Raw genomic sequence first — 27,465 nt, 5'->3', positions numbered from 1 at the left:
TCTAACTTTTTAGCTATCATGTGACGTCTAGTACAATTTTATACTCATGAAATATTGTTTTGTTTTTCTCTCTTTAGTTTGCTGTCCTAATAATACATATGGTCCAGAGTGTAAAGGTATGTACTGTTTATTGTTAATTTGATGGAATTATCTTTTAGAAAATGTTGAAATATAAATTTAAAACACACACCCTGTAGTTTGTTAAGTATTACTCGGTACTGTTGGGTACGTTATCATTAAAATTTGGCTGTAAATAGACACATATTCCCATTTTCTATTTTTATAGTCACTATCTATCACAAACATGTTTATAAAAATATGTCAAACGAGATGTGTTTCCAGAAGTCAGTTTGCATGTCAAGGCATGTAACCATACCAATTAATGCAACCTATAACACACAAGTAAACCTATTCCACTGCTGGCCAAACTCAGTTATAGCATTCATATTAAGTATAAAAATGTATTATTTCAGAAGCCTAGGACTAGTACATATCCTTTTGAACATAGTCAATTTGTAAACAGTATTTTCAGCCAGTAGAAATTGCTGACTGATAACCGAGTCCTCACAACCATGATAATATTTCCTTCTCACTGAGATCCAGATAATATTTTATGACATATATGTTTACTCTCTATAGTTATTGACAATTTATTTGCTTTACTACAAGATTGCCTCTATAGTTCTACTTGTCTATCAGGGCTGTAAATGAAATGGCTAGATTTGTACTTGTTTTTGTTCTGTTTTGGGGTTTACAGAATGTCCTGGTGGAATCGAGAGGCCTTGTATGGGAAATGGAAAATGTAGTGTAAGTAGCATTTTGTCTTTTTTCTTTTGTTTATTTTGATAGTCTAAGTCATTGTGTTAATGTTCATCATCATAAAATTTTGTATACTGGTGTCTACACTCTGGCCAGTGGTGGCGCTCTATTGCTTAATGCAAAAGTAGGATGTCTCTAATTGGAGTTTGTACATAACTACATATTTTTAGATGGTTAACAGTAAGTTTGACATGATTGATGCAGATCAGATATCAACATGTCTAAGTCGACGAACTAAAATTGAGGAAAGTTTTATTGCAGATATGACATTTTACATCATTTGTATATTTGATTAGTTGACAGTTGGTAAAAAAATAAGGTGTGGATTTCAAAACCTTGTCAGGATAGAAATGATTGATATACATGTATGTGATTCTAAATATAGACGTTTGATTGGACCATTGCTCAGTTGAAAATCATCTGCATATTAGATATACCCCATTAGCAATTTGATTGGACCATCACACAGTAAAACAGTATCTGCAGAGTAAATGTAGGAATTTGATTGGTCCCTGACGTGATCATAATAGTTAGGTTCCTACATACACCACAGGGGGAAGGAACTCGTGGAGGAACAGGAAAATGTAAATGTGCTGATGGATACAAAGGCGTAATCTGTGAAGACTGCAAAGATGGATATTTTGAAGAATCTAAAAATAATACACATGTCATCTGTTTAAGTAAGTCACCTACATTTTAACTTAGCTGTATGGTAACCTGTGATTTCATTTCTTGATATTAACTGAGGATGGGTTTGAGTTTTCTTGGCAAAAAGTAACAGCAAAAGTTCAAAGACTTTTATTTCTGAGGCACATACCATGTTAAGTAGCACCTATAAATGAATTATCTAGTGAATATATCAATATGTTATTTAAAACGAAATGACACAAAAAAACAGTATTTAGATCAATTTATTCACAACACTGCCATCTAGTGGTGAACAGTAATCATCATCAGTTTGTTCAGAGGAAGGCAACAGTCTTGTTGCTGAAATGTAGACATGAACAATAGTAAGTTGGTTGTGTTATCAAAAAACATTACTATATTATTTTGAAGTTCCAGGAACTTTCCATCATTTAGGGAAATTAATTTCATATCCTATATAATGCAGCCAGTGTCATAAAACTGTAATTTTGTGTCTAAGAACTACCTAGTCTAGAGGCTATCCATGACTTTGAATCTCAACATCTCTCATCACAGATTGGAAGCCACAGATAGCCTCTAGACTAGGAACTTGTCAGCTGTATGTAACCTCACTTCATGTAGGCATTGTATAATTACTGACAGTGTATTTTACCTCTATGTAAATCTTCAGGATGTCATAAAGCCTGTGCAAGTACATGCTGGGGACCATTACCTAAAGACTGTGATGAGTGTGGTGATGGCTGGGAAGAAGCTGAGGAAGAAGGCTGTAGAGGTAATTTTACGAACTGAATTTTAAAGTAGGGGATTCCCGTTTGCTTTTTACTAAAAATGTACTCATAAGTGATAGATAATGAACGAGTTTGGTTGATTATGCGTTATAACACGAGGGGGCGTAGCCCCGAGTGTTTGACGCATAATCAACCAAACGAGTTCATTATCTTACTTATCACCACGGCGATAACAATAGAATTTGCATGTATTCCAAGTCTGTCAGGTGGCACTAGTGAAGAGTGGGTTATGGCTTATAATCTACGGCAATCCTGTACCCTGATTGGTGGACGGAGTGTAGCCGTGTGATAAATACCTTTCCATGTTCAGATGATAGAAATATGAATGGCCTGTGGGGCCTTTTCAGTACATGTTATAAATGAGTTACATAAGGGGTATTTTGAGAACAAATCATGGATGAGTTTATTTTCTATATTCCATTTGCTAATAGTCTGTAAGATATAGTATCATGCCGTCTTATCTACTAGCAGTGACTCACTCACTCACTCACACAAGTGTGACTTGAGATGCCAGGTTAGGGCTGAACAACACAATGTATCTTGTAGTCTGCCAGTTACATAACACATTAAATAATCAATACAAGATCAACAAATTGAAAAAAAAATTTTGCTATATGATAATACATACCTTGAATAGGATTGCATGTTTTTTTTTCACAAGATTTGAACCCTTGTGGTGAATCAGAACAATGTAAAATACACGATGTACAGTGGAATCATTTTGTGAGATGTATAACATCCTGTATTTGACAGATATTGATGAATGTGCAGATACAGAAGACCCTCCATGTGATGCGAATCAATTCTGTACCAATACACTTGGTTCACATACATGTAAAGAATGCGACCCAGCTTGTGATGCATGTCTAGGGGATGGACCTGATAAATGTGTTAAATGTAAGACTGGCTTTCACATGAAGGAAGGTAAATGTGAAGGTAAGTACTGACAAGTAGTCAAACTTATGTGTCTATTGGTGAAATCTTTACTGGTCAAGATTTAGCCATGGAAATAGTAGTATGTTGCATTTGTGTTAATTTTAACTTGGTGCCATGAACAAAGAATTTGATTAAAAATTGAGATTTATTCCACGACAGAGTGAACAAGATAGATTACATACATGATGAAAGTAACAAAATATAAAAGATGAAAAAAAAAGAGTTCCAGATTTTGATAGTGGTATCTGTAAAGTTGTGTTGACTTTCTGAGGGGTTCTTTGTTGGAGTTGAAATATTATCAATGAAGGTTTGCTGTAGTAGAATAGAAAATGTTATAGCCTGTGCTTTTTGACATTCAAATGTGGGGTCAGTGTTGGGTAATGTAAGGTCATTGTAGGGTCATTGTAAGGTCACTTTAATGTCGTTGTAAGGTCATTGTCACACAGTGGCTGGTTAAGTTGATGGGAGATAGTATAAATTATTTCTTTGTTGTTTCTGTAGATATCAATGAATGTGAGGAACTAGGCATTGAATGTGACAGCAATATGTCATGTTATAATGACATTGGCAGTTATCATTGTGATTGTCAGGAAGGTTATAAACGGTATGGTGAAGAATGCATCGAGCAAGAAGTATGTAAGTAACATTATAGTTTCTCTATCTAGATATAGAGGTATGAACAAACATAGTAAGATTTAAAGTAGCTATCAGGTCCACAGGCTGTGTGGAGAGAATGCTTGCCAAGTCAAGTATCCAGTGTAGTGTGAATGTTATCATTGATGACTTACCTCTGTAACAAGAGATGTAGCTAATTTTAAAAGTAGCAGATAAAACTGGAAAAATAGACATTAAAAAAACCAACGAGGTAGACCCATGAATATGCCCAACAATTATATATATTGGTTGAAACAAAGAATGTTTTAACACAAGATCCTAAAAATGTAGCTGGCAGGAAATTACGGCGTAGGTAGTTGTTTTTGCAGTCTATCGGTCCTTATGAACATCCCTGGTAACCTTTACAGTTTGGATTCTGGTATTCCTTCTCTCTAATAATTTGATTTGTTGTTTTGTCTTTCGTATAACATCTAATATCTTTCTGCCACCAAAATAAAATGTCAGCATTACAAGGTTTGTTTACCATTAGCCAGGTAGTCAGGATATTCTCTCTCTGTCTCTTGTTACAGTTGAAGAATTGAAAAGGGCTGCTGAAGCTGATGAAGAAAAAAGCAATCAAGGTGATCCACTTCGCTATATAGCGTATGGAGTCATATTTTTGGTCTCACTGTTTGCGGCCAGAGGAAGTCCGTTAGGAGCCGTAGTGTTTGGTTTGATGTTGGGTGGACTTTATATTTACCGATTATCAGACAAACCTCTTTAACAGATACCCCTTTGGTCTGTGGGTGAAAGATGTCAAAATTTAGTTGATATTCAAAAATGGATTATTTTTTTTACATCGTAAATAAACTTGACATTCTTCTCTGGAAGGAAATTTTCGGTTAAATTATGGTTTATATTCATTACAAATTCTTCCATCGAGGCTTCTTGTTGAAAAAATTATTGTGTTACCCTACTCAAATGATTTAATTCTCAGAATTTTTGTTGAATTACTTTCTTACCATTGGTAAATTACACAGTTTCCATAGAATTGTCATTTCACCTGCATAAATCTGCAGCCTACTACAGACTTGTTTGGAAATGCCATGTGAATAGAATAATATTACAGAAAAGCTAGGAGCATGGTTTTGGCAAACATTTTGTCCCGGTTTACTATTCTGCATGACAAAAATTTGTGACGAGAAACGTGACAAATCAGAAGTGTAGATAGGTGCAAACATCTAAAATTGAATACAAATCAGTAGTACAGGCAGATAGAAGTAATGTTTATTGAAAGCCTTGTCTATGATAAAGCAAGTACAGTACTGTTTCTAATAAACTAAAAGTGAATGTTACGATAATGAAGTACCAGTACAGTCCTGTACAGACAGTTGTGCACACAATGATGCAGTGCTGTTGTAATTTAGCCGGGGTATAGTCACTGCTTTTGAATTACAATCCTGCGCACATCGATGCAGTGCTGCTGTAATTCAGCCAGGGTAATGGCACTGCTGTTGAATTACAGTCCTGCACATACTAAAAGAATGCTGTAGTAATTCAGCCAGGGTATTAGAGTAACTTTTATTGAATTACAGTCCTGTACTGATTCAGTGCTGTGGTAATTCAGTCAGGGTAGAATCATTGCTGTTGAATTACAACCCTGTACTGATTCAGTGCTGTGGTAATTCAGTCAGGGTAGAATCATTGCTGTTGAATTACAGTCCTATACTGATTCAGTGCTGTGGTAATTCAGTCAGGGTAGAATCACTGCTGTTGAATTACAGTCCTGTACTGATTCAGTGCTGTGGTAATTCAGTCAGGGTAGAGTCACTGCTGTTGAATTACAGTCCTGTACTGATTCAGTGCTGTGGTAATTCAGTCAGGGTAGAGTCACTGGTGTTGAATTACAGTCCTGTACTGATTCAGTGCTGTGGTAATTCAGTCAGGGTAGAATCATTGCTGTTGAATTACAACCCTGTACTGATTCAGTGCTGTGGTAATTCAGTCAGGGTAGAATCATTGCTGTTGAATTACAGTCCTATACTGATTCAGTGCTGTGGTAATTCAGTCAGGGTAGAATCATTGCTGTTGAATTACAGTCCTGTACTGATTCAGTGCTGTGGTAATTCAGTCTTGGTAGAGTCACTGCTGTTGAATTACAGTCCTGTACTGATTCAGTGCTGTGGTAATTCAGTCAGGGTAGAGTCACTCTTATTGAATTACAGTCCCTTGATATTTATTTAGAAATTCAAACAGGGTCATTTTAAGTGGCAAATAGCAATAAAATGTCGTTACGTAACAAAGATATCTCTATATATCTAGATTTGTTGTCCTTCCTAAACCAAAGTTGTATCTATTGTGTGTGTTCATAGATTTATGGCTTATTTTTACTGGGTTTCATGCTTTTTCTCTCAAATCATATCATTATGTGTGTGTCTCATTTCAAAACCTGCACTTATGATAACTAAAGCTTTCCCGATCTACAACTTCTGTAGAGTTTACGACAAGTTGAGTGCACCAAGAAAATTTTACTGTCAGTTATTTCAAGTTCATCAGATCATAATAAAACTGCTCAGCTTTTCCCCAATCAGCACAATTTCGATACTGACGTCAAAATGTTTTAGAAGTTTGCAAGAAGTGATTCAGTGTTTTCAGTTATGAAAGAAAGAACGACGACAAACCAAGTAAACAACTCCTAGCAATTCATTGGCTCCCCAAGTTTCAAAACACAGGTGCACTGTACGGTGTATGTTATTGGTTATTAGCTGACCAATAGTAGAAAAATTACAATAGAGACAGCTTTTGATATTTATATAGTAATGATTTCGATAACTCAGTCAATTGTGTATTATTTGGACTTCTAACCTGGTAAATCTATCGTTTGATGTTCTTTACTGGATCTTTTAAATGAATTACTCCTACTTTCTACTAAAGATTTGTTTTTTTAAACAATAGCTCTTGTAATCTGTGTTCTAGGTACATACATGTGTTAAAATATTGATTGAAATACATGATTTCTAAGTATATGTGTAATATTTATGACAAAGTGTTAATTTATTTCATGTTGTTTACTAAAATCAGTAACGATATGTAAAAAGTAATTTAAAGAGATGCATGTTGTTGGGTTCTCTGTTTGTTTTTCTTTGAAAAGTCTGTAAATGTCAGGAAAGTCAAACCCTTTTATGGTTTCATACTTCTTTACTTCTATCTTTCCTCCATCATTGCATCTTTTCTACTCTTTCAGAGTAGGATATCACCATGGCAACTGTTGCTATGGTATTTTCTTGTCTCTTGCTTTCTTCTTTTCTTTGCACTATCATTGGCAGAAGCAGTGCATTTAGAATGCTTACATCAGATGTGAGGGGAAATGGCCTGTAGTATTTGTAGTTTGGATTCCTGTCAAGATACTCTTTTGTCTCATGTGACTATTTTCGATACCAAAGGGTTTCTTGTTAGTGCCTCTGACTTTCTTCTTGCGTGAGCCAGCATTTCGGAGCATATTATACGTTTGCTCTCCGGGGCACTTAAGATGGAAAATAACCCTGTTACTGTTCAAAGGAGAAATTATTAGTTGGCTGTATATTTGCATAGTGAATATTAGTCAATAATTAATGAGTATGGAAATGTGCACATGCTAATCCTGAGTTTTGATGAAAAATGATTCTAAATTAACTTGATTTTGAATGGTATGAGCTGCTGAAGACAGTAGGTCTTCCTCAGATGCAAAGTGGAAATGACAAGGTTAAATTGGGAGAGAAAACGTAACTGGTATTAAGGTGTGACTGAGAGCAAAAGTGGTGAGAAAGATGTCATAAGGTGTGACAGAGCAAAAAGGATGAGAAAGGTGTGAAGAGGTGCGATAATTTATGTTGGTTGTATGTTAACAACATAGTGCCATGGTGGCTTGCTGGGAAATAATCTAGATATGATAAGTACCCACATATTATTAACAAAAAGCTACCTAGCACTGGACAACTGGCATTAATCAAGGAAAAGATTAGGTTGGCTGTCAGGAATGATTTATGAGCTGAATGTATTGAGGTGTGGATGGTTTTCAATTCGTGTAGTGAAACTGTTGTAACTGATAGGATACATGAGGGAGACACTGCTTCTTATCACTAGAGTGGTCTAGTTTGTCTGAGTAAAACAATTGTGTGGCCCTTTTTACAAGGTTTTTTCAAAGTTTCACTCATTTTTTGCAAGATGAATTGAGAATTTTGAGCTAATTTTTGCAAGATCTATAAAAAATGTAAATTTTTGAAAATATGACTATGTCGTCTGCATTTTTCTTTTCTTTGAGATTTGTAAATAATTTTTCCCATTGGTCATAAGCATGTGAATGTAATAATTGTATGCCTCTTTCTTGACAGATGTCAGTGGACAGTCCAGTGATGATGATGTTGATGTTGTCGAGGGTGATGTTGGTAGTCATGACAACAATGAGGATGGAGGGGCTAAGGATGCACATGAGGTTGTCGATGGTGGAGGGGTGGAAGGAGGGTCCAATGGGAATGATAACATAAATGAAAATGCACAGAATGTTAACAGTGACATACCATTGGATGATGAAAAATTAAAAATTAATGAGCATAACATTCATTTAGATGATATCCATAAAGAATTATGACACTGACTTGGAATATTTTCTTTACTGTTTAATACATGACTTGCTATGTTTTGTTTTATTTATTGTACTTGTTAACTTTTGATTTACTTTCCGACATGTACATTTTTTTTTCTATGACATGACATTGTTTTGTTTTCATCAGTTTATCCTCTTGTCACAACTCATGAAATTGACACCTGGTGTACGTTTCTGTAAAGGTGCACTATTGTTTGTTGAAATACACCTGTTGTACGTTTCTGTGGAGATGCAGTATTGTTTGTTGAAATGTACACACCTAATTCTGTATTTCTTATCATTCAAATCCATATTTTAGTCGTTTCTCATACATTTTACATTAAACTGATACTTGTCAAACTTTAAAGATAACCCAGTTATTCTCTCAGGACAGTTTTGGATATCAAAGTCAATATTGAAGGCTAAGTGGTATGACATCATTGCTTTATAGTAAAGATATGATTTGATGGCAGTTACCTTGCAACAACGATATTAAATCTTCACACTCTCTGTACTTCATTCATCTTTGTTATCCCACTCATGCTACATATATTTTCATTTTAGAAGACCGGAAAATATCATTTTGAATTTTGTGTTTTTGTATGATTTGTGTATTGACTCAACCCTGGTCCATAGAAAACAACCATAGCAATGAGTGTAAAAGTTGACATGAGATGATCTATGAACAATTGATACTGTATCAAATGAAATTTCTACTCACAGTCACAAAAAATTTCTTGGAAGCAAATCCCAATTGATGCTGTATAGTATCAGAAAAGTAACACTTCTTGAGTTTCTTTATTTTACACTCTACAGAAAGATTACCTTATTTCTCAGTACTTCAAATCACATGGAAATGACTGGTAATCATCACGATTTGAACTATGACCTTTGACCCTCTGTGAACTCCTTTCCAAAAATATTAAAGTCCATGGTTCTTGACTATTTTATCCTGACTTTAAATGAAGAAATAAAGAGAGATCTAATAAATAAAACATACTGAAATGTCATCAGTGTTGTGCATAAAAATTGAGTTGAACTTTATGACCAAGTTAAATGAGAATGATCTTGCTTCCCATAATGCCTATCACTGTCATTCTCAGAAGGTCAAAGTTTATTTGTTGCCTTCATTAAGGGGGATCTATGTATTTTAATGACACATGTTTTGCTGGTTGCATGCATAATTTTTCTGCAGTACTGGACCACTTCATGAAAGATGCACTATGCTTTAACCAGTGTTATTGCCTGGTTTTGAGACATGAATGAGAAGCTGCAATGGTCTTGCTTCCCTGTTCCCATAATGCCTATCACTATTTTTCAAGTTCATTTTAGCCTATGTATTTTATGAAAACATGTTGTTTGGCTGCTAGCATGCATAATCATCTGCAGTACTGGTATTGCCTGGGTTTGAGACACGATGGAACCTGCATGCTTATTGGAAGTCTTTAATTACTTGGCTGTTCTTTAAAAAAAAATGCATTTCCCTAATTTCTCTGTCCAAGCAATTTCTTTGACTTCTTTTTATTCACATAGAAAGTACATTAAAGGCACCAAATTTTTCTACACCTTGAATATAAATCCCACTGTTCTTTCTCCTTTAACACTGGCATTGATGAGTCCTCTCTGAAAGCCCTGGGACTTGGCTATCTGACATGAACAATGTCATGAAGAAGCAAGTCTCTGTGTAATGCTAGTACTTCCCATTCCAGAAGTGTTTAAAATACCCATGATTTATTTTCAAGGTTTGCGAATGTTAAAGCATCATCATCATTAGTGCAGTGGTGACACTCATTTGGTATGACTCCTACCAATCTGATTAAAATCCGATGGTGTAAAAGCGGCTAGATGTCTTTATTTACCTCTATTTCCATCATGTTGTGACGTTTGTTTTGTTCTGAGTAATCGCTGGAAGGCAGCAATCACTCGGAAGAAAACAAACGACACAAAATGATGTACATATAGAGGTAAGTAAATGCATCTAGCCGCTTTTACCACATCAGATTTTAATCAGATTGGATTCCTATATGATGAAACTTTACAACACATTAAAATAACAATCATATTTGCAGAAAAATACTAGGAAATTGACTAGAAGACAAAATTGATTGCAGATTACTAACTCACAAATAACTTCTCAATAATTATAAGAAGTGAGGGCAAACATGTTTAGTGATTTACGAGAGAATAATTCCTTTGGTCCTTTGTCTCACTAATACATCCATGGTGCGATCAGACTATCTAGTATGAGAGGCATCCCCGTGATGGCACCACGAATATCGCCTCCTGGTGCGCCCTCTGTGGAGGGCAACATTCCGTATGAGCATGACGTCATCAAACGACAGCTTGAACGCAAAATATACCCATTGACTAGTCTGGAGTAAGGGACGTCCTAACAGCGAACGGTAGCAATTAGTATAAGACGTGTACTCACAAATAGAAAGCGAGGATTGGTGCAACTACATCGTGAACTCACCTTCTTTCATCTAACGTAGAATCTTAGTGGAGAGTAAGGCCATTGTCATTTTTTGCCAGTGCAGAAGAAATACATATCTGAAAAAAAATGGCCACCAGTTCAACTCGGAAAATGGATCCGACACAAACGCCACTTAGTGGACAACCACAGTCGATCGTGGACGACTTTATGTACGGCAGCAATGTGGCATCATCACATGTACAAGTCAGACTAGGTAAGTAGGGCTTCCTGTTTATTGTCACACAGTTTGTGTCGTCTGTAATGTTGGAGGTTCACATCGAATCTGTATTACTGTAATCATGTTCATACATCCATGATAATATGTACACTGTGTGCAACTTGAACTGTGACGTTATGTGTATTACTGAACATACATGAGGTCTACCTTGTTTCAAGACACCCTCACATATATAACAGTGTGTATTTCTGTGCCATTTCCCTTGATAAATCAGTTCACGATGAACTCGGTGTTGCTGTAAGTCACTAGTATTAGTGTAAGGGCAGAAGGTTTATGACCCACACTGTACATACAGTACAAAGACCCTTGGTAATACTAATAGCATAGACCCTCCACGAAGTGAAACTGAAAGTTTAAAAGTACATGATGTATTATAAATAATAGTAGAGACGAGATGTCATGGTATTGTGTTTTCCTCTGTACACCAAATATAATTGCAATCCCCCCAAAATAAATAAATAACCAAATAAAATAAAATAACAAGAATGACAATATTTACTCACAACAGGCTCCTCCATGAATAAAATAAGTATGAATTACTTTTCTAATTCTATGTCAGTATAATACCTAGATTATACATATCTGATTCCAGCTGTGAATTTGCAGCATTATATTGTCCTTGTGTTTTATTATCAGATTTTCTTATTTTTTGAAAGACAAAAAACAACAAAAACAAAGTCATACACAGCTTAGCTTAGTATGCAGAATTTTAAAGATTAACATTCTTAGGTCAACGCCCTTTTGGCCTGCACAGCACCCAACTTAACTTATTTAACCCTCAAACACAGACTCTCAATCACTGGTCTGGTGATAGAGGGACTGTGCCTAAAACTAAATATACTGAGTTTCTGTACACAACAAGAGGTAATTTTTTGGTTTACTTCTGTCATCCTAAGTAACAATGTGTTGTCATTCTAGTACATGGTGATAATACTAGGGAGACGTTTGTTGTGGTAGAAATGAATGCTAGAGAATTTTTAGCTGCTTCTTGTCTATAGATCTTATTTCAAAGTGTATGGAAACCATTTACACCTGTCTATGCTAACTACATTTTCATAGCATTTCAATTCTTTGAACAAACAAAAGAACATGACTGCACAGGCACAAATCTACTATACTATTTAGAAAACACTTTTAAAAATTAAGACAAAGTTGTGATTGTGTTTATGTAAAATGAAACTGATGTGCAGTTTACCACTATCTCAAATGATCTAGTTTCATTTTGATGAGATGTGTATTTTAATTTCTTATTATACCTTTATTTCACCTGTAGGATTCCTTCGTAAAGTGTACAGTATTTTGACAGTACAGTTGATAATCACCACCCTGACGGGTGCTCTCTTTATGTTTGTGCAACCTATCAAATCATTTGTACAGGAGAGGTAAGGAACCCTACCCTACAAAGTTACTTACAATACCTCAACATTAGCCTAGAGTCAACTTGTGTGGGGGGATTTGGACCCATCTGCCCTCATGCCTAGCATTTTCGTAATGGTTGTATATTCAAACCTAAGAATCAGACAGTGATGTTCATAATATGGTAATCATATGTACATGGTACTGTTTCAATCGAATCACTAATCACCAGGTGACACTATTGATATCATCTCACAGCCAACAAATTAAAACTAAACAAAACCAAGAACAATTCGTGCCAGCGTAACAAAATATTAGGTAAATGTTTGACATGAGGGAAGGCAATAGTCAAAATCCTCAAATGACTTGACTCTAGACTACCATAACGTGTACATCTCGTACAGAAGATACATTTTGTACTTATGAAAGAATGAATGCTCATGAACTATGGGTACATTTATCATTATAGAGTTCATGAAAGGGTTCAATTTGTACCTCCCTCATTGTATAAAGTGGAACACCAACATGTTGTCTCAGTAACTAAACCCTCAGTGTAAAATGAAACGATTTTCAATATATTACTTTCATTCGTCATTTAACATTGATAAATGAATAAACGTAATTAAAGTTTAATCCAGGGGTATAAAAGAAACATTTTACCATACTGAAAAAATAAGGGTATACAGAGATGGATACATGTATTCACTAAATTCCCCAGAGAACTTCAGAATGCCTGTACAATCAGGGCTTATATGCTTGTTAAGTCAAGTGAATTGTTTCAGGTACAATTTTCTATTGATTTCTATTAGTTTAAAAGCCTACCACCACCTTGTAAAGTTGGTAGTCTGAGTGCCCTGGACTACAGCTAATTTGGTAGTCTAGATACAATGTTTAGTAGTCTATGTGTCCTGGACTACTGCTAATTTGGTAGTTTAGATACAATGTTTAGTAGTCTATGTGTCCTGGACTACTACTAATTTGGTAGTCTACAGTGTTTAGTAGTCTATGTGTCCTCGACTACTACTAATTTGGTGGTCTAGATTAGTGTTTTGTAGTCTGTGTACGATAGACTACTGCTTATTTTGAGCCCTCCCTGACAATAGATGTGAAATACTAACAGAACATAAAACATACAGCAGGTCTAGAAACCCTTTCCATATACATCTGGCAATAGTCTGAATTGTTGACTATATATTATACTGATTCTAATACACCAATGTCTTGACTGTTTTTATCTGTAGTGTTGTTATGATAATGTTTGCATTCGTCCTGTCAATGGTCACTGTCATTGCCTTGCTCTTCAAGAGACATGAATACCCAACAAATATGATTCTTTTGGCAGTTTTTGTAAGTACATGTCATTTCTATATGTGTTTGTGATTTCAAATCAATTATTTAAGGGACATAAGCTAGGTGTATTTGTTTTGTTTTCAGGGGGTGGAGTGGGGGGGGGGGGTTTGTTTTACTGTAAATATGTTGTGTTGTTCAGCCTTATCAGACTGAGTGATAGCTGATAGTATGGCATGAATATTGTATCTTAGTTTACAAACTATGAAGAGAAGTCACCTGGAAACATAAATCAAACCAAACTGATTCACATCAATGGGAAACTTTCTTAAAAAGAGAAAAGTAGTAGTAGTAATAGTAGTAGTAGTAGTAGTAATAGTAGTACTAGTAGTAATAGTAGTAGTAGTAGTAGTAGTAGTAGTAGTAGTAGTAGTAGTGGTAGTAGTAGTGGTGGTGGTGGTGGTAGTGACTTATCCTCACATGTTGTTAGTAGTTCTGTGTCTGCACCTGGAGCTCTTCAGAGAACATGCACATTATAATATCTCTTATTAGTAGTAGTACCTGAATAGATAATGATGACAACTGACAGCCCAAACAAGGTTCTCTTTTACTGTACATGTGTTATACTATATCCCTCAATGCGACCATAGTCCCTCTATCAGTGATAAGGGACTATGATTCAACTAACAATGCCCTAACACATTCAAACTTGTATTTACAGACATTTGTTGAGGCTTATACCATTGGTACTGTAGTGACATTTTATGATCAGTTGGTAGTTCTGGAAGCTTTTGTTTTGACCGTCTCTGTCGCTGTCTGTCTTACTGCCTACACACTTCAAAGTAAAAGAGATTTCAGTACATGGGGAGCTGGGTAAGTAGTGACCCTAGCTGTCAAAAACTTTCAGCTAAACTGGTTGTGTGTGTGTGTGTGTGTGTGTGTGTGTGTGTGTGTGTGTGTGTGTGTGTGTGTGTGCGCGCGTGTGCGTGCGTGTGTGTTCATAATGCTGGTTCTTCAATAAATCACACTACTTAATGCCTGATCCAGAATCATGTGAGATCACCTATATTGATAATGAGTGATGAACAGAGTGTAGTACATGTCTTCTTTATAGTAAGCATGGTTTTCTTTGACTACAGCAAAGTGAGGCTCAAAACTTAGTGTAATATATTTCAATGTTTGTGTGATGATGAGAGTGGTGATAACGTTTACCAATGCCAAATTTCAGACATCACCTTGCCAACAAAATTAATTAATTGTTTCTAATGTTAAAAGTTATCAAATGACACCAATCTCTCATTTAATTGTGTAATAATTGGAACAAATAGAGCTAAATTCTGATGAGTCATTGAAAGGGACCTGAAATAAGCAAAAAAAATTACTGGTATTTTCCTGATAATATACATATGATAAAAGACAGCATGTAACACTAACCCCCCCCCCCCCCCCCAGGTCTGTATTTAATTTTGTAAAAAGGGAAATACATTGTGCTTCATATTGTTGTTTTTCATGATAATGTTCTGTTGAATAAAAAAAATCTTTGTTTACAGCTGTTACCACAGCTTGAATCTTTTCTGATTACATGAGTAGCATTGTTGTTGGATTTAGCTGTCATAAAAAACACTACTTTATGTAACAGACTGGGTACAAATGTAACAGAACTTACACCTAGGGGGGCATGTGTCATGAGTGAAGTTCCCCCACCTTTTGTTTTGTTTTGGTCCTTTTCCTGATGGGATGGTCTTTTTTGCATAATAATGGACGTTATTCCTTAGCAGATATTGACCTCTGACCCGAATGTTAGTTTAATTATTAGTGTATCAGGTCATTTTACATTTATTTTAACATCAGTACACATTTTGCATGTTGTGATATATTATCACCTGTATTGTGTAAGGTATATAATAGATCTGCTGTATGTTACACAGGTTTTTGTAGATATTTTTTGTACAGCTGGTAATGACAAATAAAAGAAAACTAACTCCTGTACCTATTATACAATAGTTTGCTTGAAGTATCAGTGATCAGTCACTGCTGTGAAAGTAAGCAAAGACTTAATCCTCTTTCTCCCAACTTATACTTAGTTGCGTACAAACAAATAATAAAGAGAATTAGTAATTAATTGTAAGACGGACAGAAATAGGAAACAATATGAATTTAGAAGGAAGGTGTCAGAGATCATGAAATACCTGTCTTCACTCGCTGTATGTAGTGAGATCTATGTATGTGAACTTGTTTTGAACTGTGAAGTGTATCAACACATATTTTCCTGTAAGACCAACAAAATTAATCGTTTGGTTCCGGTTACCCGACCTCACCTAGCTTTTCACTGCCGACCCTAATCTTTTTTTTTATGTATTCGAGAAAAAAACGGCTTTTTGTCAGATGAAACACAACCATAATTGAACATGGAGAGTAGTAAAGGCAATGAAAAATTCTGACTACTTCACTGCCATCTATCATATAGAGTGAACAAGACTGACTAAAGCTCTCAGCTTTCCTCTTTCTACCAGAGGTTGATGGATGGGATGTTTGTTTGTACACAAAAACTAAAAATTAGGAAAACAGGGTTAAGTTTTATGTATTGATTAATTTTTAGTATTCCGACTCTGAAATATTTATTTCCAATGTTTCTACAGGTTGTTCTCAGCTATATGGATCCTTATCATGGCTGGCTTTCTGCGTTTCTTCTTCCAAAGTGACGGCTTGGAGCTTGTGATTGCCATAGCTGGTGCCCTTGTCTTCTGTGGTTTCATCATCTACGATACCCACGTCTTAATGCATAAATTATCACCTGAAGAGTACATAGTGGCTACAATCAACCTGTACCTGGATCTTATCAATCTCTTCATGTACATACTTAGAATCCTTAGTGAACTCAACAAGAAAAACTAAATGAAACATCTCACATTGACTGAGGGGGGTGATGGGGTGTACTCAAGGAAATATACCAGGAGATTAAAATACATACTTGTTAAATATTGTAACATAATACAGACTCAAGAAGATGGGAGTCTTAAAATACACTGGGGGAGTCAATAATGCCACACTACTACAACACAGACACTAGTGGAATATAGTTTAGTCAATGATATGCACTGGGATAATATTATACCACACTACAACAACACAGACACTAATGGAGTGTACTTGTAGTTTAGTCAATGAAATTCAATGGGAGAATTCAGTGATACCCAGTACCACACTGCACTACTGACTCTAGTGGGGGTGGTAGTTAGGTCAATGGAAATTACAGTAAGAATTTAGGCTGAGTATAAAATACCACACTAGTGGATGTTAGATTAATATTAATGAAATAAACTAGGAAAACCCAACAAAGCCAAGTATCACACTGCACTAGACTGTAGTGTAGTTTAGTCGGTGAACAAACACTGGAATTCGTTATAATGCCACGCAACATATCCAATAGAATGGTTGTGTTGACATGAATTGACATGAAATTATTGAAAGAATGTAGTACAAAAGATATTGTTACACTTCACTACATATGGGGATAGTAATATCCTTAATGTGATACATGTATAATGAAATGGAAATATCACTGAAATTACTGTGTCTGTACATGAAAGGATAACACACTTGATGCTAGTTTACTTAACAAAATTACACATGAATCAACAACTCAGAGAATGTCGGGTGTCATTTCAGATAAAAGTATGCGAGAGGGGATGGGTTGATATTGTCAAAATTATTATGGAAATTATAATATACAAGATTATTACTCAGAAATATCTATTTACAAATTTCATACAACAGGCTGCATATTGCTATGGGTTTCATATCCTGATTTCAGTTTTTATCAGAATTGTTTTCATTGAATGTTTGACTTTATTTCTGTAATAATATTGGAACAGTAGGGGACAACGTGAAGGTACATGCAGTAACTTTGATGAATGGCATGTTTTTTAACACACAACACACTTACATAATCACCTGGAATGCTATGTTATGTTGCAAAGGTACTTTAGTTTTGTCAAAATTACAAACTTTATTTGGAATTCAAAGTTATAATGACTAGACACTGCATGAATACAAAATACATGAGGCAAGTTTATTTGGTAGATACAAGACAATATAGTCCTATAACTTTTAGGTGAAAAAAGGAGTAAATCCAATAATAGGGCTGGTGTATACAACTCTAATCAGATTTTGGATATTGTCAAATCCTTGAGTTTGTAAGAAAAAAAGGATGTTATATTTGGAATCATTTGTACATAGATGAATAAAAATCTCATTCTATTCACTGGGCTATACTATGGAATGTGTCATCGTTATTGCAACTGTTTTCCAATCAGTACATGAATGTATTACAATGAGATATTACTACTCTGATTGAAATACAGGTAACTTCAGGGGACTTGCCACAGTATGTTGACAAGTCAGCAATACTGGTGAGTTAAGGGGCCTTGTCACAGGTCAAAGACAAATCATACCCAGACCAGACACATTTGTTGTCATTATTTTCTGACTGACAAAAAATAAATAAAAATAATAAAAGTATATCTTGTATGTAGGAAAATACTGAAACAAAAATGTCTGTCAAATGTGACATTTAAAGATGGTTGGTTTGGTGTCTATAGCAAATGTGAATGTGTCCAGAAATTGTCCACACTTGTTCTGCATGTTATCCATATACACATACATGCTTATGCAGACCTAGATGTTAATGCAAGCCCATTCTGTCAGCAGTAAAAGCTAAGAATACCTGGCACAACATGCCTACGATGAAATGGGACAATTGCCATTTTGATTTTGACATGCACTCTTCAGCCCACTAGTAGTACTACTATCTATGTCTGTAGTACCACTGCCACCATCATCACCACTACTACTACTACTACTACTACTACTACCACTACTTGTAGTACTGCTGGAGTCAGTTTCAGAGTCACTGCCATCACTATCACTTGTGCTGTAGCCACTAGCAGTATGTTCTGTTCTGTTGTTATCAAGTATGACAGTTTCACTGCCTCTCGTATCATGTTCATTCCTCTGTGTGTCATCTTCAAGTGTTATCTTTGCTATTTGTTCAGCTAGATTGTCATCATTCTTGACGCAATCCTGATGGCCCTGGCAATTCTCTTTAATGTCACTCACACTGCCATCACTCTGATGAAGACAGCAATTCTCCTTACTCCCATGTTCATCATGGCTATGGGTAGCGTCTTCTTTCAATACATGGGGATAACCATACTGATGAATAGTGGTATTCTCAATACCTTCTGTAACAGCATTTTCATTGTCCTCTTCATTGGTCACTAATTTGGCAGCAAGTTCAAGGTCATCAAGGTCAAGGTCAACATCCCCTTTACTGACTTCAACCTGATATGAATAATATACACAGTAACGTATCAAATATTTGTATGTTTAATTTCGAAAGATGGGTTTTAATAGTGTAAAAATTTTACTCAGATACTATACATGTAGACTGTAAGGTATGTCATTTCTCCCTTTGTGTTCGTCAGAGGGGTAGGCTGTTAGGTGAGGGCACCCCAGGACATATCTTGCAGCCTACATTGTCAATGTCACCATAGACACTGAAATGTCAAGTACATTGTCTTGTTATACATGTCCTGGTCTTGAAAGATTTTCTCACTTGATTAAATAAAAAATGTTTGATTTGTTCACTTGATTCAAAAATTTGTTCAAAATGTATAAATGTCTTTCAAGATTTTCTCAAAAGCATTTACATGTATTTTGCCCCTACATACAAACTGAAGCAGTGAAGGAAGGTCAACTTTGAATTCATGCCATCCACTTCACAACCATGGTTCAGTATGAAATGAACTTCAAAATAACGTAGGCAAGATTTATCATCAGAAAACATCTCAAACTCTTTGCACGGATATGTATTACTGGTTATAGAAATGACTGTACATTACCTGGCTGAGTTTTTTAGCCAGAGACAAAATGGTGGATGATTTGAGAGACTGAATCCAAACACAGTAATCGGTGATATACAGGTCATTCAGTATGTATCGTGTATCATCATGAACCAGACAATGATGGACTTCTAGAAGACACTTTAACAGTCTTCTACGACCTGTAAATAATAGAAGAAATATTTCATTTTAGAAGAGATAAGATGCAAGCACTTTGAAAGAGTGTGGTTCATTCCTTGACATTTAAATTCAAAATCTCCAATAAACTGTAGCAAATACAAAAATAACACAGTTTTCTTTGAACTAGATGTCTTTCGGAATAAATGTATATTATTATTAAGTACAAATAATTACAGGCATTCATGACTATCATAGTATCATTCAGCTTTTGATCAGTCAGTGGTGCCTATCTTTTGAGATTAATAGTGAATGTTCATAGATTTGTATTCACAGACTCTTAAACTTGTAGTGACATGGCCACTTAAGTCACTCATATTTTCCTTGGCTGAATGTAGAAAGACATTGCAGATTTTTATCTAATTATGACTTAGGTATGTATTATTTGTGATTTATTTTGAAAGCATGATTATCAACAATTACAGAAATTATACACAATAACTTACCGAGATGAAAATTTATAGTTTTACAACATCATGGTGTACAGTGTTCGCTAGCTACCAGTGTCTATGTAAGGGATAGCATAGAAACTATACAACAGTAACTTACCAAGATGAAATAGTTTGACCACATCATGGTGTACAGTACATGCTAGTTCCCAGTGTCTATGTAAGGGATAGCATAGAGTCCTTCTATAACTGTTAAAGACTACATCTTGCAGTGAAGAGAATGAATCCAGCCATGACAACGTGGAACTCAGTTTACAAATTGTCCATGCTGATTCAACCTATGGAAGAATCAATTTTTATAAATTTGTAAGATTTACAGAATACTTTAAAATAATATCAATAGCTGGAAACAGTTACACTTCGAAAAAAATGTAATGTAATCTCATGTGATGGTGGAAGTACAAGAGTGAATGTCTACAGCCTATGGGTTTACATAAATGGAAATTTCTACTCACATAGTCATATCATTTTTTAGAAGCAAATGCTAAATTGTTATAGACGTCTTGTCAGGATCGTCATGTCAGGAGTGAAATACAATTAAAATGTTAGAAGTTTTAGGGATCAAACAATAATGACAAAACATATAATCTTTGCTGCAAAAGAATTACTGTCTGGGTTTAAGTACTGCGGTACTATTTATGGTTCAATAAATTCATTGTTGGTTAGCATCAGAGCCTGGCTTTATGTCACAGATGTCATATCATTATTGTAAGCATTGTAGGTATAGTAGTGATTCTGTAATTATACTATTCACACAACATGAGTCATATAATCACTGTTGTCATGACTACTGTTGTCGTGACTACTGTTAAATGTGGCATAATGTTCACATTTTGGTGAAGAAAAATAAAATTATATTTACCACCAAACATATCATCAAGCTTAAGACACATAAACTCACATTTAACAAAATAGTTTTAAAAAATGAAATAAATTGTTTTCATTAATTAATATTAATCATTCTGAGATTGTTTTAACCAATTTCCATTGACAAACATAATCCTGTAAAAACATACAATATTGTTACTCACAAAGTCAGACAATTATTGAACATGTCATAGGTTGTATGATTGTGACACGGTGAAATCACTTTACTTAGGTGTTATCGGTCGTAAATCAAGTTTTCAATAATATACAAAGAACTCACTGTGTTTTCCCCTTCCGTTGTTCTATGGTTGTATGCATAAGCAAACAAAATATCAACCAATCCCAGCATTAAAACATTCCGTGTTTGTTTATCTATTAGATATTCCTTATTTGGTAATTTTCTCAATTGGTCCTTTTCTTCTTCTGTAAGCTCCACTACAAAGACAAACAGATGTGAATATTTTTTATGATAACAGATAAAAACGTAACATAATCGGATAATCTTTATTCATTTCAAACATATTACCATTGCCATAGTGATGCAAGAATAGACAAATTGGGTTTCCTTTTTATTTACAAACTTAAACTTTTCTACTTACTGGATATTAAATCAATCAAAGACCAGTCAATGCATGATGTTTTGGTCACATCAGTGTTTTTGTGCATTGTAATCACAATTTGGCTCACCACAATGCGGTAAGACATTGTACTTCTTGTACACGGTATCATGTAGGTTGAGTGTATGCGCTATGCATGGATGCACACACACATACAAACAAACACAATCAAACCAATGTGCACATATGCATATATGCATATACCAGTATATAAAGCATAACAACAACACATCATTCACAATGTAAAACCAGGTAAAACAGACATAATATTTAGAACGATTTTGGCAAGACTTTGAAATGCAAATATTCAAACATAATTATAAAGACTTTCAAACCCCACAACTGGAAGTGAATACATTACCAATGGTATGCTGAGTGACATCACTGCCCTCTTTCTCCTTTTCCTGTAATTTCATGTATTCTTGATTCCATGGTGGTTGGTAGGCTATCAGTTGTTGTATGATGTCATCTTGATATAGGTCAGCTCTGTCAGAGAAACCATGATTTACAAAATGAGATGTATTAATATGTTATTTATAGTCACATGTAATGGATACATGGAACAAATCTAGATACTAGTACTTGGATATTATTCCAAAATAGTTTTCTTTGTTTAGCCTGGGAAAACACAACTGACCTAGGGGAGCTTGTCACTTTGAGTCAGAGACGAGGCTTATGGAACTGTACACCACTTGGACTTTGTTTTACGTCATCTGTCGATAAATTCAAGGACATCAAAACACATCTGTTTGCAAGAGCTTTCTCTAACTTTTTATGATGGTCTACTAATGTTCCTGTTAGCACCATAGAACATTGTGAATTTGTCATATTGGATTTTGGCACTCTACAAATTCTTTTGATTGCTTGATTGATTGATTGATTGGTTGATTGATTGATTGATTGATTGATTGATTGGTTGATTGATTGATTGATTGATTGATAGATTGATTGATTGATTGATTGATTGATTAACTGATTGATTGAGAAGTGACAAAAGCCTTGGGTCATAAGTATTATCTGGCTGAATGAAGAATTATTATATTGAGAAATAATATAATTATACCGGCAGAAACATAATTTACCAATAATCAAGAAGAGTAATGAACTTGAACATTTTGACTCACACTTTGAGTACGACAGAATGATTGATGTAGATGTACATTATTGTGACATCACACAACCCAGAGTGTAAACTCCATATTTTTTGTTCAAGTGAGTTCAACTTGGCTTGTATGTTGTATTAAAAATCTTACACCTTATACTTGAACACACAGTACTGATATAAGAGAGCACAGCTTACAGATAATAATCATCATCAAATTGATCACTTTCATCTTCTTTTCTTAGCTTTGTTCGGTCATTTTGGCTGGTGTGATCTGGGTCTGGAAGGTCAATGACCCCAACAAACTCTTCCTGCAAACAATACAAATGATCGTTTAGTTTCAAAGCAAATCATCAACTGAATAATAATAACTCTATATGAGATGTGTGATATAATATTAAAATAGTATTTTTGCCAACAGTGGTAAAGTTAGTAAATGTACGGGGTTACTAAGTTACTTTACCAGGGTTCCAAATCAAAATTATGCTAGACTCTATAGGAAACTGTCCAACTTTTACCCCTTTGCCCCTTTCTATTTACTGGTCCCACACTTTACCAAAACACTAAAATTTTGGAATACACAATGCACAGTTTTAACAATACAGCTTTAGTGCTAATACTTAGCAAAATTAAAGATGTTTTATGATGTTTTACTAAATACTAACTACCCACACAGTTAAAATAGATGGTCAAATAATGAATATTTGGTTATAGATGATCTGGAATGTGTTTAGGGTGTTTTACCCTTAATTGCTGGAATACGCCATTTCTCTGATTGGCAAATCCATATTTGACGTTTGAAGCCAGCAGACTTGCTTCATCTTGATATGGCTCTTGTTCAATCTGCCAATCAAAGTCGTCCTCATCCTCCACATCTTCTGCCCACTCTTCGCTATCTTCCACATAGTGCGGCTCTTCTGCGCCATCAGTACCATTTTCCTCTCCTGTAAGTGTAAAGCCAAAAAATAAAAGTACATTTAAAGGCCTGTGATTCAATCCCAGGTGCTCACATTAGTGTTATCTTATCATTGGTGCTATAAGGATTACATCATTCATTTGTTTTAAGACCAAATTTTGTATAGCTCTACCAGACAATCATTTTTTCAATCTCACAATGGCTTTTATGGTTAAATTTTCATTTCCAGTGTTTTATACTAAATGTACATGTACATATAATATTACTAACGTGTATTGACAGTCATAGAATAGTCCCATGGTAGGGAGACATGCACACTAGACTTTAGGCTGCAGTGCCCTAAAACATTTTAACAATTTTGAGGTAAAAATGATATAAGAAAAAGTGGTTTTGAATCTAAGTTTAAAGTTAATATGTTTCAATATGTAAATGGTGAGTAATCTCCTGTCTATCCTAGTAAGAACGACCACAGCATCCTGAAACATACAAAGCCTTAGGGTTAACAAATATATCCTACCACTAGATGGCGCTCTTCAAATATGGTTGTACAGGTTTGGAACTCTCAAATCATTGTGTCACGGGTATTCATTTTCATCTTTATATATATTTATCAAAGGGAGGGTGTTAGTCTTTGGACCATTAATACTTTGAATAACATACCAATGACTTCAATGAGTGGTGCTGCAGCACAAACAGTACCCTTTGGAGCCAGCAATTTAGTCAGCATATCCAGCCCTTCAAACTCCTCACCTGGACTTTCTTTGGCAAATTTGAAATCAAAGTATCCTGGTATATGAATGATAAAAAAAAATGAGTTATCTTGCATTTTCTACACTATTTCTATGATATTGAATTTTCTTCATTGAGTGTTTTGTTATTCTCTGTATTACTAGTATTAAACTCTGTACATGCCAGACTACAAGTCCTTGAAAGGAAAATTGAAACACTCATAATATGCACGATTTTAGATTTTGAAACATTTCAGAACAATATTGCAGTTTCACATTGTTTCACATTTACTTCCCATCTTGTTAGCCTCTCATATGTTACATCAAAACTTTCATTTCTAATAGGTGAAAATATCTGGGTTTACAATATACTATTTTTACTAGTATGATTATGTGTAGAGGACGTACTTCAATTTGTGTCACAATATCCATCACAATACTTTCAGGATATGTTTGCACTATACACACACATCAAACAAGATTGTCTTCTGCCTACAATAAATTAGTTATAAAGCCTCATTGTGCCAAAGTAAGGAACCTACAACATACCTGTATTAGTGTCATATTTGGCTGATTCTCTTCCGTCTTCTACAATTCTTCCTGGTAGACTGAGTCTGGAAATAAACCACAGTGTCATGGCACATGTTATTTGAATGTTGTATATTATACTGTACAGACTTGCATTACAAACTAAATAATCACATTGTTCATGTATATACAGGTATTTCAACAAGCACATTTACAGTTGGACATAACTTTTTACTGACTTGCTGGGTGATAATTCAATATCACTTAAGTCTACACTTTACTTATAATGGTGTTCTCCCCAGCATCGATAGCATGGGTGGTCTTCAATTTGCATGACAATTTACATATCAATAGCATACAAATTTGCATATGCTAGTCTTTAGCATTGAAGATTACTTATACAGGTCACTAAAATAGTGGTCTGAGCATGCACATATGAATATTGAGATTAGTCAAATTTTGTACTTTTGTACTGTTTACAGTGATGTTTATTTCTTCGGTAGCAAACCACATTGTCTGACAGTGCATGGCATAGATAAAAATTGATCATTGATTGATTGATTGATTGATTGATTGATTGATTGATTGATTGATTGATTGATTACACTAAATACAGATATGATAAAGTATTAGGTGATTGTATAACCAGTCAATTGAGGCAGATCTCTGAGTGAAATAAAAAAATATAAAAAACCCACCAAATTATTTCTCATAACTTTATTTTCCATAGACCCTACATGTGTAGGGTCTATGATTTTCCTCGGATATCTTGCATCAACAGACTGGAAGATACAGGATAAGACCCATTTGCAATCCACTAGCTAGACGACAGTCCACAGTGCTGGATCTGCAACTACACTAGCTCTTGTCTATTGTGAGAATTATCGTAGTTACAGATCAGCACCATGGACAGTCTAGCTAGTTGATTGCAAAGAGTTTTTATCCTGAACTCGCCATTTGTGTCACTCCAGGTCTTGCTTTAAAATGTTTGACTGATGTGTGAGGGTGCATTGACACAGCACACCTTGAATGCCTATGATTTTTAGTAAGATTTACCTCAAATAGTATGGTGAGGAATAAAATCTAAATTCATCTCCATCAACATGTACCTCAGCATCATCTACTTTCGCAAACTTAGCTTTGATGAGGATTCTCAGAAAGTCTTGGTCTTGGCTAAGTTCAAAGGCAGGTGTCAACATTATGCAATGGGTAACCTGCAATTAGAAAAATAAATCTGACTGGTTGGACAGGTAAAACAGGTGGTCACTGACTGGCCAATCACAACTAACCATGGATATATAGTATTTCACTATTAATACAACCATGATACAACTAACCCACGTAACTAAAAATACATGTACCATATTTCTACAATCACTCAGAATTAACGAAGGTAATCGGAATTAGAGGTGAAAAAGGGGCCATGCATGTACAGTAAATACTTTATACATTTATAGACCATGAAAGAAGTTTCCTTCGCTTTGCCTTCAAAAGTGAGAGTCAAAGCTAATTACGACACCCACTTCGTAATCTACCGGGGAATATACTTACTTGTACATGTGTGGTTCTCTCTCTTGCTCTTGTGTTGATGTAACGAGTGTGAAGCTACCGTCATATTCATATTCATCTTCACTTTCAAAAGTTGACCTCTACGATCAATGTGAATATGATGATAGCTTACACATTCATCATCAGATTCGAAGTACTTCCGAATGGGTACGAACATGCGTTCGGTAAAATCACATATCCTTCATTGGCAGGTTGAAATCATGTGATTGTAATTACTTTTCACTTGATTTGCCTGGATTTGAATGCTCTCGTTATTTTTGCCAGAGTATCCAATTTGCACCATGAATTATTGTTGTCATGGACCATTATTTTTCACAATCCGTAATTGCGTTGACCGATCCCGGTAATTGTAGTCTTGACAACACTATTTTGCGTAAATTTCACCAGTGTAAGTGTTAAGTAGGGTTTCAAAGATAGCGGCACTGCGGGAAATCAAAACATACCCAGCCAGGCCGTATTTTATTACATTACTCATACAGGTTTTTTGTACACTCAAATGTTGATATTTCATTTTCAAAGATATGGGAAAGGCATACTAAACATCCAAATTAGTTTTTTATATGACAACAATGATTCATGGTGCAAATTGGATACTCTGGCAAAAATAAGAAGAAAGCATGCAAATCCACGCTAATCAAGTGAAAAGTAACTACAATCACATGATTTCAGCCTGCCAATGAAGGATTTGTGATTTGCCGAACGCTTGTTCGTACCCATTCGGAAGACTTCGAATCTGATGATGAACGTGTGAAGCTATCATCATATTCACATTGATCGTAGAGGTCAACTTTTGAAAGTGAATATGAATATGAATATGATGGTAGCTTCACACTCGTGTTGATGTAAACGTTT

The 27,465-nt window shown here is 35.1% G+C and overlaps 3 protein-coding genes across 3 annotated transcripts in view; 2 read left to right on the top strand and 1 right to left on the bottom strand.

Moving 5' to 3' along the window:
• LOC144439860 (endoplasmin-like) overlaps positions 1-9,378 on the top strand; it is a 31,200-nt gene extending 21,822 nt beyond the window's left edge. Inside the window, exons 21-28 of the mRNA XM_078129099.1 lie at positions 78-116; positions 758-807; positions 1,373-1,499; positions 2,135-2,236; positions 3,006-3,188; positions 3,690-3,824; positions 4,373-4,423; positions 8,153-9,378. Of these exons, the coding sequence (XP_077985225.1) occupies positions 78-116; positions 758-807; positions 1,373-1,499; positions 2,135-2,236; positions 3,006-3,188; positions 3,690-3,824; positions 4,373-4,423; positions 8,153-8,409 (944 nt within the window). The 3' untranslated portion in view covers positions 8,410-9,378. The remainder of the gene's footprint in view (positions 1-77; positions 117-757; positions 808-1,372; positions 1,500-2,134; positions 2,237-3,005; positions 3,189-3,689; positions 3,825-4,372; positions 4,424-8,152) is intronic.
• Positions 9,379-10,750: 1,372 nt separating this feature from the next.
• On the top strand, positions 10,751-18,021 carry LOC144450335 (protein lifeguard 4-like). Its single transcript, XM_078140967.1, has 5 exons — positions 10,751-11,090; positions 12,388-12,496; positions 13,712-13,817; positions 14,479-14,630; positions 16,397-18,021. Exons 1-5 carry the CDS (start codon positions 10,964-10,966, stop codon positions 16,650-16,652), a joined length of 750 nt encoding a protein of 249 aa, XP_077997093.1. The 5' UTR covers positions 10,751-10,963; the 3' UTR covers positions 16,653-18,021.
• Positions 17,868-26,255, bottom strand: LOC144433776 (protein SHQ1 homolog). The gene is made up of 11 exons (XM_078122142.1): positions 26,101-26,255; positions 25,066-25,130; positions 24,449-24,574; positions 23,617-23,816; positions 23,071-23,183; positions 22,132-22,256; positions 21,434-21,588; positions 20,387-20,564; positions 19,661-19,821; positions 18,632-19,100; positions 17,868-17,944 (listed from the first exon to the last, which is right to left on the bottom strand). The coding sequence occupies exons 1-11, from the start codon at positions 26,241-26,243 to the stop codon at positions 17,868-17,870; spliced, it is 1,812 nt and encodes a 603-aa protein (XP_077978268.1). The 5' UTR covers positions 26,244-26,255.
• Between the last annotated feature and the right edge of the window lie 1,210 nt (positions 26,256-27,465).

The sequence above is a fragment of the Glandiceps talaboti genome, chromosome 1, assembly GCF_964340395.1.
Source record: "Glandiceps talaboti chromosome 1, keGlaTala1.1, whole genome shotgun sequence".
Classification (NCBI taxonomy): Eukaryota; Metazoa; Hemichordata; class Enteropneusta; family Spengelidae; genus Glandiceps; species Glandiceps talaboti.
The sequence above is the reverse complement of the archived record's forward strand: the minus strand, read 5'-3'. Positions and strand labels throughout refer to the sequence as shown.